The sequence below is a fragment of the Dunckerocampus dactyliophorus genome, chromosome 10 (genome assembly GCF_027744805.1).
Source record: "Dunckerocampus dactyliophorus isolate RoL2022-P2 chromosome 10, RoL_Ddac_1.1, whole genome shotgun sequence".
NCBI classification, from domain to species: domain Eukaryota; kingdom Metazoa; phylum Chordata; class Actinopteri; order Syngnathiformes; family Syngnathidae; genus Dunckerocampus; species Dunckerocampus dactyliophorus.
In genome coordinates, this window is record NC_072828.1 from 23,818,908 (window position 1) to 23,834,018 (window position 15,111).

At 40.6% G+C, this 15,111-nt stretch overlaps 1 protein-coding gene across 3 annotated transcripts in view; it reads left to right on the forward strand.

The window, feature by feature from the left end:
* ptprc (protein tyrosine phosphatase receptor type C) overlaps nt 1-15,111 on the forward strand; it is a 31,474-nt gene that overhangs the window by 13,294 nt on the left and 3,069 nt on the right. For 2 of the 3 annotated variants that reach the window (XM_054790175.1, XM_054790177.1), the window contains exons 10-31: nt 1,170-1,304; nt 1,391-1,555; nt 1,640-1,789; nt 3,001-3,215; nt 3,331-3,391; nt 3,513-3,621; nt 3,770-3,807; nt 5,149-5,246; nt 5,328-5,418; nt 5,532-5,608; nt 5,698-5,734; nt 5,819-5,916; nt 7,905-8,030; nt 8,150-8,307; nt 9,246-9,381; nt 10,589-10,738; nt 11,636-11,726; nt 12,738-12,871; nt 12,979-13,110; nt 13,180-13,299; nt 13,388-13,548; nt 14,834-14,969. In XM_054790175.1, the coding sequence (XP_054646150.1) occupies nt 1,170-1,304; nt 1,391-1,555; nt 1,640-1,789; nt 3,001-3,215; nt 3,331-3,391; nt 3,513-3,621; nt 3,770-3,807; nt 5,149-5,246; nt 5,328-5,418; nt 5,532-5,608; nt 5,698-5,734; nt 5,819-5,916; nt 7,905-8,030; nt 8,150-8,307; nt 9,246-9,381; nt 10,589-10,738; nt 11,636-11,726; nt 12,738-12,871; nt 12,979-13,110; nt 13,180-13,299; nt 13,388-13,548; nt 14,834-14,969 (2,618 nt within the window). The remainder of the gene's footprint in view (nt 1-1,169; nt 1,305-1,390; nt 1,556-1,639; nt 1,790-3,000; nt 3,216-3,330; nt 3,392-3,512; nt 3,622-3,769; nt 3,808-5,148; nt 5,247-5,327; nt 5,419-5,531; nt 5,609-5,697; nt 5,735-5,818; nt 5,917-7,904; nt 8,031-8,149; nt 8,308-9,245; nt 9,382-10,588; nt 10,739-11,635; nt 11,727-12,737; nt 12,872-12,978; nt 13,111-13,179; nt 13,300-13,387; nt 13,549-14,833; nt 14,970-15,111) is intronic. The other variant, XM_054790178.1, reaches the window with a different exon arrangement.

Here is a 15,111-nt window from a genome sequence, read left to right on the forward strand (position 1 = left end):
GACAAAGGTAATTTTTGTTTTAGTATCTCGAACATAATGTGGGACGATCGCACGGCATCTACGTGAGTCTATGATCCATCCTCACCATCTTTGTTGGCACCACGTTGTGCAACTTTCAGGCTACGGGATCCCTACAGGAACACAAGCGGCGGCCGCTGTTTTAAGCATTAGCAAGCTGCCGAGTTAACTAGTTAGCCTCTAGTGTATTTATTCTAACCTTGAAGGAAAACTGCACTTTTTGGCGGAATTTTTCCCCATCATCCACAATCCTTAGGTGACACATGAAGACATATTTCCTTCCCTTTTCTGTGCGTTCTAACGAGAGAAAACAAGTTAGCATGAGACAGCTAACAGCTAACAGTGTTTCATTTACACAACTGACCAGTATATTAACCAAGCTATAGCGATATTGTTATTGTAGCAGATAACACGAAAAACTATATTTACTGTATCTGGCGGAGTAACACAACGCCCCGCCAGTCTCAGCGTCACCCACAACGCCTCAAGCCACTGCAGCGGGACAGACGGAAGAGTGGCTGCTACTGGCTCTCAATTTCGCTACAAAGGCTCAACAAGATGCTCGTTTGCTGTTGCGTGTCGGTCATGCTGTGGCTGACTCCATAGTGCATAGAGCGATGTGTCGTAAACAAAGAATAATAGGAGTGTAAAGGTGACTATAGGGGTGTTATTTCATGTGTACAGGGCTCTAATAATGTTAAAAAATGTATTTAGAAAGTCATAAACAGGTTTTCTATGCTCTCACTATGAAAATATTCCATTTACTAACATGGAATCCTATATCGCGGAAATTCATTTCTTGAACCAATGAACCACACTATAAGCGAGGGACAACTGTGCATGAAATGATAATTAGAATAATAATGAAAGATAGAACCATTTGAATTTTGGTGCAAATCCAGATAACGACACCGACCAAGGAATTTAGTAGAGATGCTTGATTTTGGCTTTTTACCAATATCCAACATACCGATATTGTCCGGCTGGGCTGATATCATCCGATACTGAAATGGGCAGAAGATCACATCTAGTCTAATGAGTGACTACATGGTGCCGTCCGTGACTGTGAACAGGATAAGCGGTGTAGAAAATGGATACACGGATGGTGCGAAATGCTAGTAAGAATTTGTCTGACTTGTGTGTCTCCTCAGACATGGACGTCGGCAACGTCACCGTAAATGTGGCTCATCTTGAACCTTTCACAAACTACACCTGTACCGGTCACATCATGAAGTACAATGTCACCCAAGCAAAGCTACCACCTTTCCTGGTCAGGATTGACTGCGGTATGTTGAAATAAGCCACAGCGAATCAGTGACAACTTGGCAAAATATGCTTTTCAGTGTGAGAGATGTCTGTTGTTCTTCCACAGATCTTCAGATACTAATTAGAAAGCGCGACGTGACTCAGAACTCCATTGTACTGGGATGGACGACGGAAAGTAAAAATTGTAGCAGTGTCGTTTCGGAATTAAAGGAGCTCGCATATGAATGCAGCTGTGTGCCCCGAGGAGAAAAAAATAACAACCCTGGAAAAAGTAAGCAACATGCACGCTGATGTTGAATAGATGATGTTTTTGTTGCGATTAAATGTGTTTGAAGATTTAAATAATACGTTTCAGGTATGCCGAGCCAACGCTCAAACCCTATTGGCTGCACTGTTACCGGCCTGAATCCGTACACTATATATACGTGTACTGTCCAACCCACTTACAGAAGTCAGCATGTTGGCCAAGCGAAAACTACATATCCATTGCGTACTGCCATTGGAGGTAAGTGGCAACTCTTCTTTGGGGGACGCTTCTTCATGTGGACTGCATTTAATCCAAAAAGGCAATGATGTATATTTATTTGTCAGCAGTACAGTATGTGTCTTTTGAATATATTTGTACACATTCTATTCTATTTTGTGAGAAAACTGGCCGGCGTTATTATTGTTCTTGTTAACTATTATTGTTTTCCAGTCACAGCTAATCTAATTCAGGGTTGTCCAAGCTTTTTCCAGTGAGAGAAAAATCACTTTGATATATTTATTTTTATTTATATATAAGTATACAGTAGACGCCCCTACAACGTAAATAATCCATTCCGAGAACCTTTATGTTATAGTGTTTTTATGTTATACGGAGCTAAAGTACATGTAAATAACCTAATCTGTTCCAAGATCTTCCCAAACTCACCCCTTTGGCCCTTCAAAATATTTAAAGTCCACCAAATATGGTGGGAAAATATAAAAAAATGTTAGCATAAACATAGTAACATTTCAATATAAAATAAGGTAATAAATAATAAAATAAAACTGAAAAACAAAAACAATCCTACCGTTCATGAGATGTCTTGATCAAGAGCACAAGTGGAGGCAGGGAGGAGGCGTAGGACTAGCTTGAGTCAAAGAGTCTAAGAGTGCCCCGAAAATCAGCCAATGAGAGCGTGATGCGTCACCAAGTGTTACTCTGAACTTGCACCGACTTGAGGCATTAATAAAGTTGATTGAAAAAAAAAAAGACTTGCACTGACTTGACGCTTTATGTTATATGGAATTTCTTCTGTAATACGAAGCAAAAACTTTACATAAATTCTTTATGTTCAGTGGAATTTATGTAAAAGGAGGTTTATGTTATGCAAGGTGCTACTGTATATATATTTATATTTATATATAAATATATATATATAATTGTATATAAATATATATATTTTTTATTTAATTTCATCTTTTTCTCTTTACATTATGCCTTTTTGCTCTTTTTTCCCAATTTTTGCTGTTTTTTTTTTTTTTTTTGTGTTTAATTTCACTTCTACAACATGCTGCGGGCCAAAATAAATGAGTCACGGGCCCCAAATGGCCCGTAGCCCAAAGTGTATATAGCCTTGCCAGGCTAGGGCTAAACTGTGAAAACTGCTGTTTTTCCAAAATGTGACAAATAATTTGAAATGTTGATATTGCACAACAGTTTCTGAAGTAAAACTTTTGTTTTCTCCACAGTGCCAGATGACGTCACTGACCTGGAAGTAACTGTTGAAAACAACAATGCGATTAAAGTGATCTGTAAACATTCAAATCAGTTCAACGGGCCGTTCAGTAGGTTCAATGCAATACTCCGTCGGGGTAGTGGTAACATTGAGGAAAGCAAACAGACAAAAGAAAATTGTGAGTTCCTATTCACCGATATGAGCTACTCTACGACCTACCACGTGGAGGTGTGTACATTCCATTTCTACTTGGTTGTGCTTGATTTGAAGTTTATGTTTTTTTTCCACCTCCTTTTGGGGAGCGCTGTATACTTCCTGTAAAAGGCCTGCTCTGCTGTTTCAGGTGTTTGCCTCCAACGTGGATTTCAACAGTTCTATCTCCCAAGACACTGTTACTACTCATTGTATGTGTGTTTTTTTTTAAACCATATATATTTTCCGCACGGGAAAATGTCTCCCAACATTTGACTGGCACTGTAAATATATTGTGTCTGATATTTTGTTGTTACCGCCTTTGTTTTGCAGACAATGACAAAGCCCTCACTGGGTTTCTTATCTTCCTCATCATATTCACATCCGTAGCACTGCTCGTGGTTCTCTACAAGATCTACGTAGTGAAACGCCAAAGGTCCCAGTAAGCATTTTTCATAACATTTGTCATGTTCTCCTTAAGTTGGCAACATACAACTTTTCCAGCACTGGTCGTGATCGTGATCATGTGATATTTTGGCCTTGTTGACATCATCTGAACTTCTATTTCATTTTGATTTGCTTGCTTGCAGAGACATGAGTGAAAACCTGCTTCTTATTCCCAATGCAAGTAAGTACATAAAATAGAATAGACATGTACGCAGTGTCTTTCTCCAGAGGTGTCCAACCCACTTGAGTTTACATAATGTGGTACGACAGCGTTACATGGACAATATAGTGTCAATGCATCAACACTTACATTTTTTGTCTTTTAAAGTCATACTACAGGGTTTCGTCAAGAGAAATCATTGTACATTTAAAAAAAAGTGTTTTCAATGCATGTACAATACAATACCAGCAGCAGTACTACGCAGTATTTGTTATAGTTGTACAGATTTGAAAATATATAAAAAGAAAAGAAAAGAAAAGTCAGTACACCCCTCACATTCTAGCAATCATTGTTATTTTGTAGCTTCTCAGATGATAGTTCTGCATATATATATGGTGTTTGTTCCATTTTCAAAATGTAATGGCATCTACAAACATAATTTGATTGTTTTGTCACTGCCTTTTCTCGAACTGACGTCCCTTGTGGTCCAGGCACTGCTGGCAACGCGAAGCGCTGGAATCGCACGCATCACCAAACGATTCACGTTCACGTTCAATGACTGCACTCAATTTAGTGACTGTTGCAGATCTCATAGCGAAGACTTTGTCTTTTGGTTGTCCCCATGACAAAAAGTCTAGTGGTGTTCGGTCTGGTGAACGAGGAGGGTATGTGGTGAAGATGGAGCTGAGCCGGAAGGCAAAGCTCTCAATTTGCCGGTCGAATCTACGTTCCTACCCTCACCTATGGTCATGAGATTTGGGTTGTGACCGAAAGGACAAGATTGCGGGTACAAGCGGCCGTGGGAAGCACTGTCATCCGGGAGAAGCTTGGAGTAGAAGCGCTGCTCCTCCGCATTGAGAGGAACCAGATGAGGTGACTTGGGCATCTGGTCGGGATGCCTCCTGGACACCTCAACAACAATTATTCTTTTTGGTGGAATGTACATATCCGTTAAACCTGTTACATTCCCCTTCAATTACCTTTTCAAATTAAAAGTGTGTTCTATTGTTTTCACGGATTTCAATGACATTCACAAGTGTTAGGAAAACTCCGTGTTCCACGGTTTTCAGACAACCCCCCCAAAAATGATGTCATGGCAAAGTAGTCAAAGAATCACATAAGCCCGCCTTCATTCACGACATTCATAACTTGCACGCATGGGTCTGCGTTACGCACGGTGGGCGTGTCAGGAGTCTGGACAGTCTGGAGTCTGGAACACGAATAAGGGGAGCGTGCGTAACTCCAAGTGCGTCGAAAAACACTTAAGCGCAAACGGGAGAATAGGCCCCTTACTGCACATGTAATCTAAGAACATTCCTGTTTTAAAGTCTTTCTCATTTGCGTAATGGTGTCTTCTTGTAGAAAGCCTTTCTGTGGAACCAATTGAAGCCGACACATTGTTGGAAGCATACAAAAGGAAGCTGGCTGATGAGGGACGCCTTTTTCTGGATGAGTTTCAGGTTTTGTGCATTCTTTTTGGTTGATATTATCATTTGGTACTGAGGGAGGGCATACCATGACACATTTTATTATGCTTTCAGAGCATCCCCAGAATTTTTACACGCCACTCCATGAAAGAGGCCAAAAAACCCTGCAATACCCCCAAGAACCGCTACGTGGACATCCTACCGTGTATGTGACTTTTGTTGGTACAGTGTCTTATTAAGAGTGATTAAAAAAAAAACAAAAACAGTTTACAACAATAGTGCCAAAGTCTATTTATAGACATGTTCTCTCTTGAATAGATGATTACAACCGAGTCCAGCTGAGTACAGGAAATGGAGAAGCCGGCTGTGACTACATCAACGCCAGCTTCATTGATGTACGGCAAATAAGTGGCCCTTACTTGCATTTTGCGTGAAAAGCGCATGTTTGGGCAAAAAAAAATGACGAATGTTTCTTCCTGTGCAGGGCTACAATGAATCCAAGAAATACATTGCAGCTCAAGGTAGCAAAATGTTCTCCGTCTTGCACTTGCCTTATTTTAATGTGTATAAAGTGTGCATGGTTGTGCGTGTCATGTGTGCTACAGGACCGAAGGAGGAAACTGTGTGTGACTTCTGGAGAATGATCTGGGAGCAGCAATCTTCAATCATTGTCATGGTAACACGCTGCGAAGAGGGAAACAAGGTAGTTTAACATTAAACATCAAACACAGTTCAATTTGGGACAAAGGTTGGCCTCAGATAGGATTGCCATTGAAAATAATACAGAAATTTTGAATGGTCCTGCCTGTTGCTTACGTCTGGTATACCCCCGTGTTATATGCGTGGTATGGCCTGAAGGGTGGGCTCCTGATAAAGGTCGTTTTCAACTTTGGTCCTCAATTACGTCACTGTGGTTACACAAAATTCTACCCAATATAAATAGGGCTCTTTAATATATAAGAAAAATAATAAGAAATGATAAGGGCTGGCAGGCACATAATTAAGCTGTTATCATCACAAAACCATTATTAACTCTATTAACATGTCATTATTGTGGTATTATTGATAAATAAGTTAACCACTGCAATATTACCATATTAACAACAATAATGCACTTCCATGCTCTGCTAACTTCAATGTTTTTCTCATGTTTTCTTATTCTCTTAAAGGAAAACTGCACTTTTTTTAAATTTTATTTTGCCCCTCATCCACAATCCGTATGTGAGGAATGAACACATACGTCTTTCTCTTTTCTGTGTGTTCTAAAGATAGAAAAACAGCTAAAAAGACACAGCTAAGAATGCATGTACCGGGAAACACTTATTCCGCCTGTAAAGCCTTCTGGAAAAAAACCTCCAAAAAGCGCCAGCAACGCTCCATTTACATACGTATAATGTGACGTGCATATTAATCAAGCTACAGCGACATTGTTATTATTATTATTAACATTGTTACCCTGAAGAACTACGTTACTGGTGTATTGACACCTTGCCACACCACACGGCTAGTGACTAGCCGTCTAAGCGACTAGCTTCACCACACACTCGCCCGCAGTGCGTCAGCGCCTCAGACCGCTAACGAAAGGTAACACTACATATCTAGCAGAGGTGCCAATACCGCTGCTGTGTTTTTGTTTTTGAGTTTGGAAAAGTTAATGCCAAGTGTAGGCGTTCGTTTCTATGTTGCTATGTGAAATCAATGCACCCACGAAGGAAGTTTGGGTAATGCTTAAAAGGAGCAAAATAGGACAAAATATTGTAAGTATTACATGGTATCATGAATGCACCTGTTACTACATGGTCACACCGTGTATATAAAACCATTTTGGAGGTGTTCTAATAGCGGTCTTTGTAGGCGGCATAGGTGTGTTCCATTACCTCTTATGTCGTAAAAAGCCACAGAAACAGATGATAATGACGCATGATGACAGTTCAACTTCAAGGATTTGGGTGACTTTATTTTCCCCAAAATGTTGGTAGATTTTGAAATTTTACGACCTTTGGCACATTTGGAGGTACCATTTGTTCATGTACGGTAGGTAACAGTTAATATAGACCATATAAGTCTTTTGGCACTTCAAAATTATGAACATGATTGTCTCCAAACTTGGTGTGCATACTCTATAGTACCATAAATTCTGGACTATTAAGCGCATCTATATATAAGCCGCATCCACCAAATTTTAAGAGAAAACCTTTTTTGTACATGTATAGGCCGCACTTGCCTATAAGCTGCAGGTGTCCACGTTATGGGATATTTACACAGAAAGACACACTCTAAACCTTGACCTGAGCTGAGCTGTCCAAGCAAAAGCTGCAGTAATTCTACACTTGATCAAACTCACTTAAGATTTGTCAGATCAAATCTGGATCGTTGCGTAAGACTTCAAAACGTGATATTAGCGTCTACTTCACAACTCCTATTCACTACTTCCTGACTCTGCAGCTTATAATCCAAAATTTACGGTAGTTAAACAGGACGTAATTTGTTTTTGGTGACAAAAAAAAACCCACAGGTGATATTAAAGCCTGTGCTGACCAGTTCGGCAATAGATTTGTCAATATGTCATACATGACCAAGCAATGACGTACAGTATATTTTGACATGACGTATCAGAAACATACCCCATCAGCCTTAGTTGATGTTTTACGTTGTGATAAGACTGTTTTCATCATCTGTGTCATATTGCAGGTCAAGTGTGTACAATACTGGCCTTCTGCTGACCGAGAGACAGAAATATATGAGGAGTTTGTTGTCCAGCTCACTTCAGAGGATCACTTCCCTGATTATACTATCCGCAATCTCAGCCTGACTAATGTGAGTCTGCCTCGAATGAAACTGTGAAAATGTGCATTAATGCTGCAGAAAGATGTATTCGCCCCATGAGCTATCCATTGAGCCGTGTGGTATTCTGCATGTCTTTACGTGTGTTTTAGAGGAGAGAGAAGAGCACAGAGAGAGAGGTGACCCACATCCAGTTCATCAGTTGGCCCGATCACGGCGTTCCCGGGGAGCCCCACCTCCTCTTGAAGCTCAGACGGCGAGTTAACGCCTTTAAAAACATCTTCAGTGGACCCATTGTTGTCCACTGCAGGTAAGTCAAGTTTTATTAAGGTGGTGCTCATTTCTTCATGACTACGTTGATTGTTTTCTATTTGTCATTTATTCATACCAAAAGACAAATGAGAACCTCGGTTAGCGTCATTAATACGCTCCAGATTCTAACCGAATCAGTTTTTCCCCATAAGAAATCATGCAAATCCAATGAATCTGTCACAGAAAGCCACAAAACCCTTTTTTATAGTTTTACAATTATAGTTTTACATTTAGAAAATGCATATAAATGCATATAAATACATATAAACGACGAATAAAAAGGATAAATGAACATTTAACGTCACTTTTACCTCGATTGACGACCTGATTGTTGACAAAGACGGCTATGTGGCAGCGGCCAGGGGCCAGCATAGACCCACAGGAAACCACCTTCCTGCTTTGCTATGAGTTATTTTTTGAATTCCATAATGTTTTTCACCTTTTTAATCAAGGTGCTGGCACTTGAAAGTTTTTTGGCTCCATGGTGGGTTATTTTACAGCCGTGATCAAGAAAAAAAAGGCAGAGACTTGCGGCTCAATTGGGTTAGGAAGCAACAAACTCCAGTCAACCGCTGATGACATCATAGACGGGCGACGGAGATGAGGGACAGTGACTTCCGGTTCTGATTTTCATGCTAACAGTAACAGGCTGCTAACAGGGACCTTTTGTGATAAAAATACCGTATGCACATGTATTAATGACTATAGCTTGCCAAGAAATGTGCACGAACCACGGCAACATTATGCGAACATTTTAGTTTGTTTTTTTTTTCCAGCAATTTTACGTGACAAATGACCGAACATTAAATGATTTATTTCTGGTATTTAATCATAAATCAAGGGTCTCATCGAGCTACTTCCTCCCTCTGTTTGTCACTGAACTCATTTATGTGTGCTTTTGCTTGACAAAAGTTGAATTCATTTTCTCATGTGCAGTGCTGGAGTGGGCAGGACGGGCACCTATATCGGCATTGATGCCATGATGGAGTGTCTGGAGGCAGAAAGCAGGGTGGACATCTACGGATATGTTTTCAAACTCCGCAAACAGAGATGCCTCATGGTTCAAGTGGAGGTAAACCATCCATTTTAACCATATATTCACTGTAGTGAGTTCTTCTTCTTGAGTGTGTGCATCATTGATTCATTGATGGTTGTCAGGCAGACAGCCGCCGTATACTGAGGTTTCTTCCTCTTATGGTGTCTGTCCCCGTGGGGTTCAGGTGCTTTTCTTTCACGCATGAGGAGTGTTCTCAAGCTGCTCCATGTGCAAAGGGCCTTGATGTAACTTCTGTTGTGAATTGGCGCTACATAAATGAAACAAACTGACTTGAGTTGCTTTTTATTGGCCCTCGGGGTTATTATACCCCTTGCACCAAAATGACTCTGTAAAATGTTGTTTTCGTGTGTATCTCATTTATCGCGGTTAATTGGTTTCAGACTCGACAGTGATAAGTGAATTTCCGCAAAGTAGGATTCCTTATTAATAAATGGAATAATTTCATAGAGCATAGAAAACCTGTTTACGTCTTTCTAAATATGGATTTTAACATTATTAGAGCCCTCTAGACATGAAATAACACCCCTACAGTCACCTTCACACTTGACATGACAGGAGATAATAAGCCATTTAAGGCATAAAAGAGGCTTGTGCTGGTGTGTGTTGCTGTAAATGTGTTCCGAAGATAGGGGAGCTGAGTGGGGAGTGGACAGCAAGTGAGAACAGTGCTTCAGAGTTGAGTTTTCGCTTAGCGTGGGTTATGGCTGCAACAGTAGCCCTTGTAAGGATTATTGTGCCTGTTGTGAGATCATGCAAAGCTCCAATAAAAGCCTGTTGTTTTGGTGGTTAAGTCTAGTGCTTGTGCTCTCACTGAACATTACAGTAACATTACTGACACCTAGTGATCAGTGTTGTGTACTACATATAACAATGACTTTGAATACCTCTTCTGAATGCCTTATATTAGTATTTTAGTTCATTTAGACATTTTTATGCTTGAAAATGCTTAATTTAGGCAAATAAATAATTGAAATTTCCTTAAGAATGTATATTTTTGACTAGTAATTGGCTGTAAATTGGCTGTCAACCACGAAACAGCATGATTTATTAATTGATATATTTTTGGAAAACTGAGAGGGAAGCTGCAAAAGTGGTGAGGGATTACTGCATTTGCATCATGGGTCCAATCTTGATGTTCATTTCTTTCTTTCTTTCTAAAGTATGTGTGATGTTTCTGTCACCAAGTGTGCATGGTTTGATCAGCGTGTTGATCCCTCCACAGGCCCAGTACATCCTAATTCACCAGGCCCTACTGGAGCACAACCAGTTTGGAGAAACAGAGATCTCACTGTCAGAGCTGCACAGTGCGCTGAGCATGCTAAAAGATACCAGCACTGGCAATGAACCCACTTTACTGGAGGAAGAGTTTGAGGTATGGACTCACATTGCAGACTAGAATGGAACTGGATAGTATCGTATGTTGGATCTTAGCTAGGGATGCTCCGATCAGGGGTTTATGCCGCCACTTCCGATACTGATCATCCATGAGTGACATCGTCCGAAACCAATACCAATCACGTGGATTAACTACATTTTTACAAGGGCACCTGCCAAATAGGTAATTATGAAACAATTAACTTTTGGGTGGATTGTTGTTTTCTGTTTTTTCTGCCTTTGTGTGAAACAATTTTTGTGCTATTTGACACAAACTTGAATTTAGTTTGATGTGTGTTTTGGAGTAATACTAATAAATGGGAAATAAATTGTCCAATAATTCATTTTTTAGTTTAAGATAACATTAACAGAATAAAACAATACAAATAAATATATTTATTAACTACAAATATGTCCTGCTTAACTTAAAACCGAAGAAATGGAGTGTGCAGGTCGCAGGGGTCTCCAACTTTCATCACTTTTAGAACTGTCAACTGTTTGTGTTTTATTTATGACTGGTAACATTTCAATTGTACGCTACTTTATTTACCAAGCAGATCTCCACTCAAAGAGTGCGGCCATCGACAACAATGACGACAAGATAATAAAGTTGTTTGTTTCAAGTGACGCTTGAAAAAGTTTGTATGTACCCCATGAACGCGATGTCCACTTGTGGCTTCCCCATGACATGTAGGGTTTGCCGCTGCACGCCAATCGTAAGGCAATCGTATGCCGATCACGTGTTTGTTTTACGGAAAAATCGAACAATACCGATTGGTGGCCGATCGATTGGAGCATCCCTAATCTTGTCGTGATTAAATCCTTTGTTCTTAAAATGTTGTAATGACATCATAGTTCTGTATCAAATATTAAATATTGCCGTGCTGCAATGCAGAGACTTCCCACCTACAAGAACTGGAAGACATTCAACACAGGGATCACAGAGGAAAACAAAGCGAAGAACCGCTGCTCGTCTATCGTTCCCTGTAAATATGAGCTTCATACTCTTCACACACTATATAGACAAAAGTATTGGGTCGCAGAAAGTACAAATGAATCAGTATACGGACTTGGTCCACCATTTTTACAGCTGTAGCAGCTTCCACTCTTTTGGAAATACATTCTTCAAGATTTGGGAGAGTGTGGGAAATATGTCCATTTTTCAAGAACAAGAACATGTTTGGGGTCAGAGGCCACTGAAAGAGGGCCTACTGAGTCACCATTTCTGTTCTAATTCATCCCAACACACTTACCGTAATTTCTGGTGTATAAGATAAGTGTTTAAGCCGCACCCACTGAATTTAAAGAGAAAAACAGATTTGTACATATAAGCTGTACCGGACTATAAGCTGTCATAAAAAGACATATTGTGGCACGCACGGGTCTGTGAGGACCAGGCAGCTCTTTATTTGACAGGAAACAGTCGTGAACTATGAGAAAACTCACCACAAGCTTATCAATCCATTGGAAATCGCAGGTCATCATGCAATATAACCGTCTGACTCTTAGATAGAAGGCTACTAGCATCATCACGCAGCAACTTAACACTGAACAGGTAGCTAAAAAAATATACAAGACAAGTACCAATACAAGTTTAAAATAAAAAGCAACAACTATTTTAACTTTTTCCCATAATGCATTTCTCCCAGCAGACTTAGCTTGGCTGCCGGGCCATCAGAGGGAGCTCATGAGCCCTCCCTTGTAGCTGGTGATTGGCTCCTGCTAATGAAAGAGCTAAAGAGCTATTAGTGGTAGTTCTGAAGTAAAGGCGATGTCCCGAGATTAGAACACGGTCATAAATGATCCTCACTGCTGTATAAGCCGCAGGGTTCAAAGTTTAGAAAAAGTAGCGGCTTATCACCAGAAATTACGGGAATTGATTATTCATTTAATTCAAAATTGTGTCTCAATACCTTGACCGTATAGTTAGCCTTTTCATGATCACATTGTCAAAGAATGGCTCAAATCACCTCCTGTGTGTAAACATGTCAAACCAGATGACTACAACAGAGTGTTGCTGAGGTTGGGTGAAGGGTCCAGTGGTGACAGCATCCCTGATGAGGACCAGGAGGAAGAGTCATCTGATGAAGAGGAGGACTCCACTAAATACATCAATGCTTCAAACATCCATGTGTGTGTTTACAGGAATTTGTCACTTTTTGGCTATTTGGTAGAGCAGTAACTAACTACCTTTTATGGTCAATCGTATACGCTCATGGACAGCTTTTGTGTGCACAGGGCTACTCGGGGCCATGCACCTTCATTGCAGCACAGACTCCTCTAGAAAGCACAGTGGCTGACTTCTGGTTGATGGTTTACCAGAAGAAAGCATCCACCATCATCATGCTGGAGGCACACGAAGAAGAAAAGGTGCTGAAATCATCACAAATGGCCGTACAGCATCAAACGTGTTTGTAATGCATTCTTTGTTGTTCATAGGAATCTGTGTATTGGGGACGCAGGGGGACAAACACTTACGGGGATATTGAGGTGGAAGTGGAATCAGAAGATGATGCTGTAAATGTTATCCATCGAATCATGCTGATTCGTCATGTCAAGGTACCACAACATCCAACCACTCTGTCGTTTCTGTCCTTGGACATTATCGTCTGGGTATTTTGTCTCTTTTTAACACTTTGGTGAATAGAGGAAAGAGAATCGCAGGGTGAGACACGTTCAGTTCCTGAAGTGGGGTAACAGAGAGCTGCCAGAGAAACCTCAAGATCTGACTGACATGATTAAGGATGTCAAGCGTAGACCTGACAGCAGCAAGCCTCAAGGAGGCGCTCCAGTTGTTGTCCACTGCAGGTACAGTAATCAACCTTTGAATTTAGAACCTTTTGAATCAATTTCACATTTTCTATAGCGCTTTTTTGGTTGAAGATCACAAAGTAGCAGGAGTCTATCCCAGCTGACTTAATGTGAGAGGTGGGGTACACCCTGGACTGATCACCTGACCACCAAACTAGTAGTGACTCATAGACCAAGCAATATTCTGAATATTCCTACAGGTTATCAGTGCTTCTTACAGGACTACAATCTTGGGGGACAGGGGGAGGCGACGTCAACGTCTAATTTTAGGTAGCGCTAAATCTATCTGTGGCGGTCCACATTTATTTGTAGTGGGCCACCACAACTGATTGTACAGTGGACCCTCACCACCTCACACTTCACTATATCACGCTTTTTCAAAAGTATACAGTATTAATGAATAAATCGTGCTGTTTTAGTGGTTGATGACAACATATTATTAGTCAAAACAGTCAAATGTTGCGTATTTTTGCCTAAATGAAGCATTTTCAAGAAAAAAAAATGGCTAAATGAGCTAATAAACAAATATAAGGCATTCAGAAGACACATTCAAAGACGCTGTGAATGATATGCAGTATCACTAGGCGTCAGTAATGTTACTGTAAGGTTCATTGACGCACACAAGCATCAAAGTTCATTGCCTGAACAACAGGATTTAATTGCAGATTTGAATTATCTAACAACAGGCACAATAATCCCAAATAAAAACATGAGCTACTATTGCGACCGTCATCCACGCCAAGCAAAAACTTACCGGTGACTCTGAACCCCCAACGTCACTTCCTGTCTGCCCACCACTCTTCTCCTATCAGATATTTTAAATGGCTTATTTTCTGTTATTATGTTTACTATATTGGGTAATAAGAGTGTAAAGGTGACAATAGGGGTATTAGTTCATGTCTAGAAAGCTCCAATAATGTTAAAAAAAACGTATTTAGAAGGTCGTAAACAGGTTTACAATGCTCTAATTACGAAAATATTCCATTAATAAATAAGGAATCCTACTTTGCGGGAATTCACTGATCTCGGTCGGGTCTCGAACCAGGCCGTGCGGTGGCCTAGTGGTTAGCATCTTGGCCAGTTCCTCCCACATTCCAAAAACATGCAAACTCGGCAAAGTCAGCTGGGATACCCCCGCAACCCTAATGGCATAGAAAATGGTTGGATGGAACCAATTGACCGTGATAAACGAGGGATAACAGTAAGGGAAACACTGGTCGTGTCACAAGAGGTCATGAAGAAACGAGTGAAGTGATGATGTGTGTGCATGTTGTCTCCTCAGTGATGGCTCGTCCCGTTGTGGTGTTTTCTGTGCGCTGTGGAGCCTTCTGGACAGCGCTGAGACTGAAATGATGGTGGATGTTTTCCAGGTGACCAGAAGCCTGCGCAAGGAGCGACAGGGCATGATAGCAAGTCTGGTAAGAATTAAAGCGGGTGCCGTCCTGCACCGAATGACAAAATCATGGCGAATATTGTTCATCATCAGTCACCATTTACGTAAATACTCGTCTGCAGTCTGGTCTGGTTGAAACAGAGTGTCTGTGTGGCTGCATCATCATG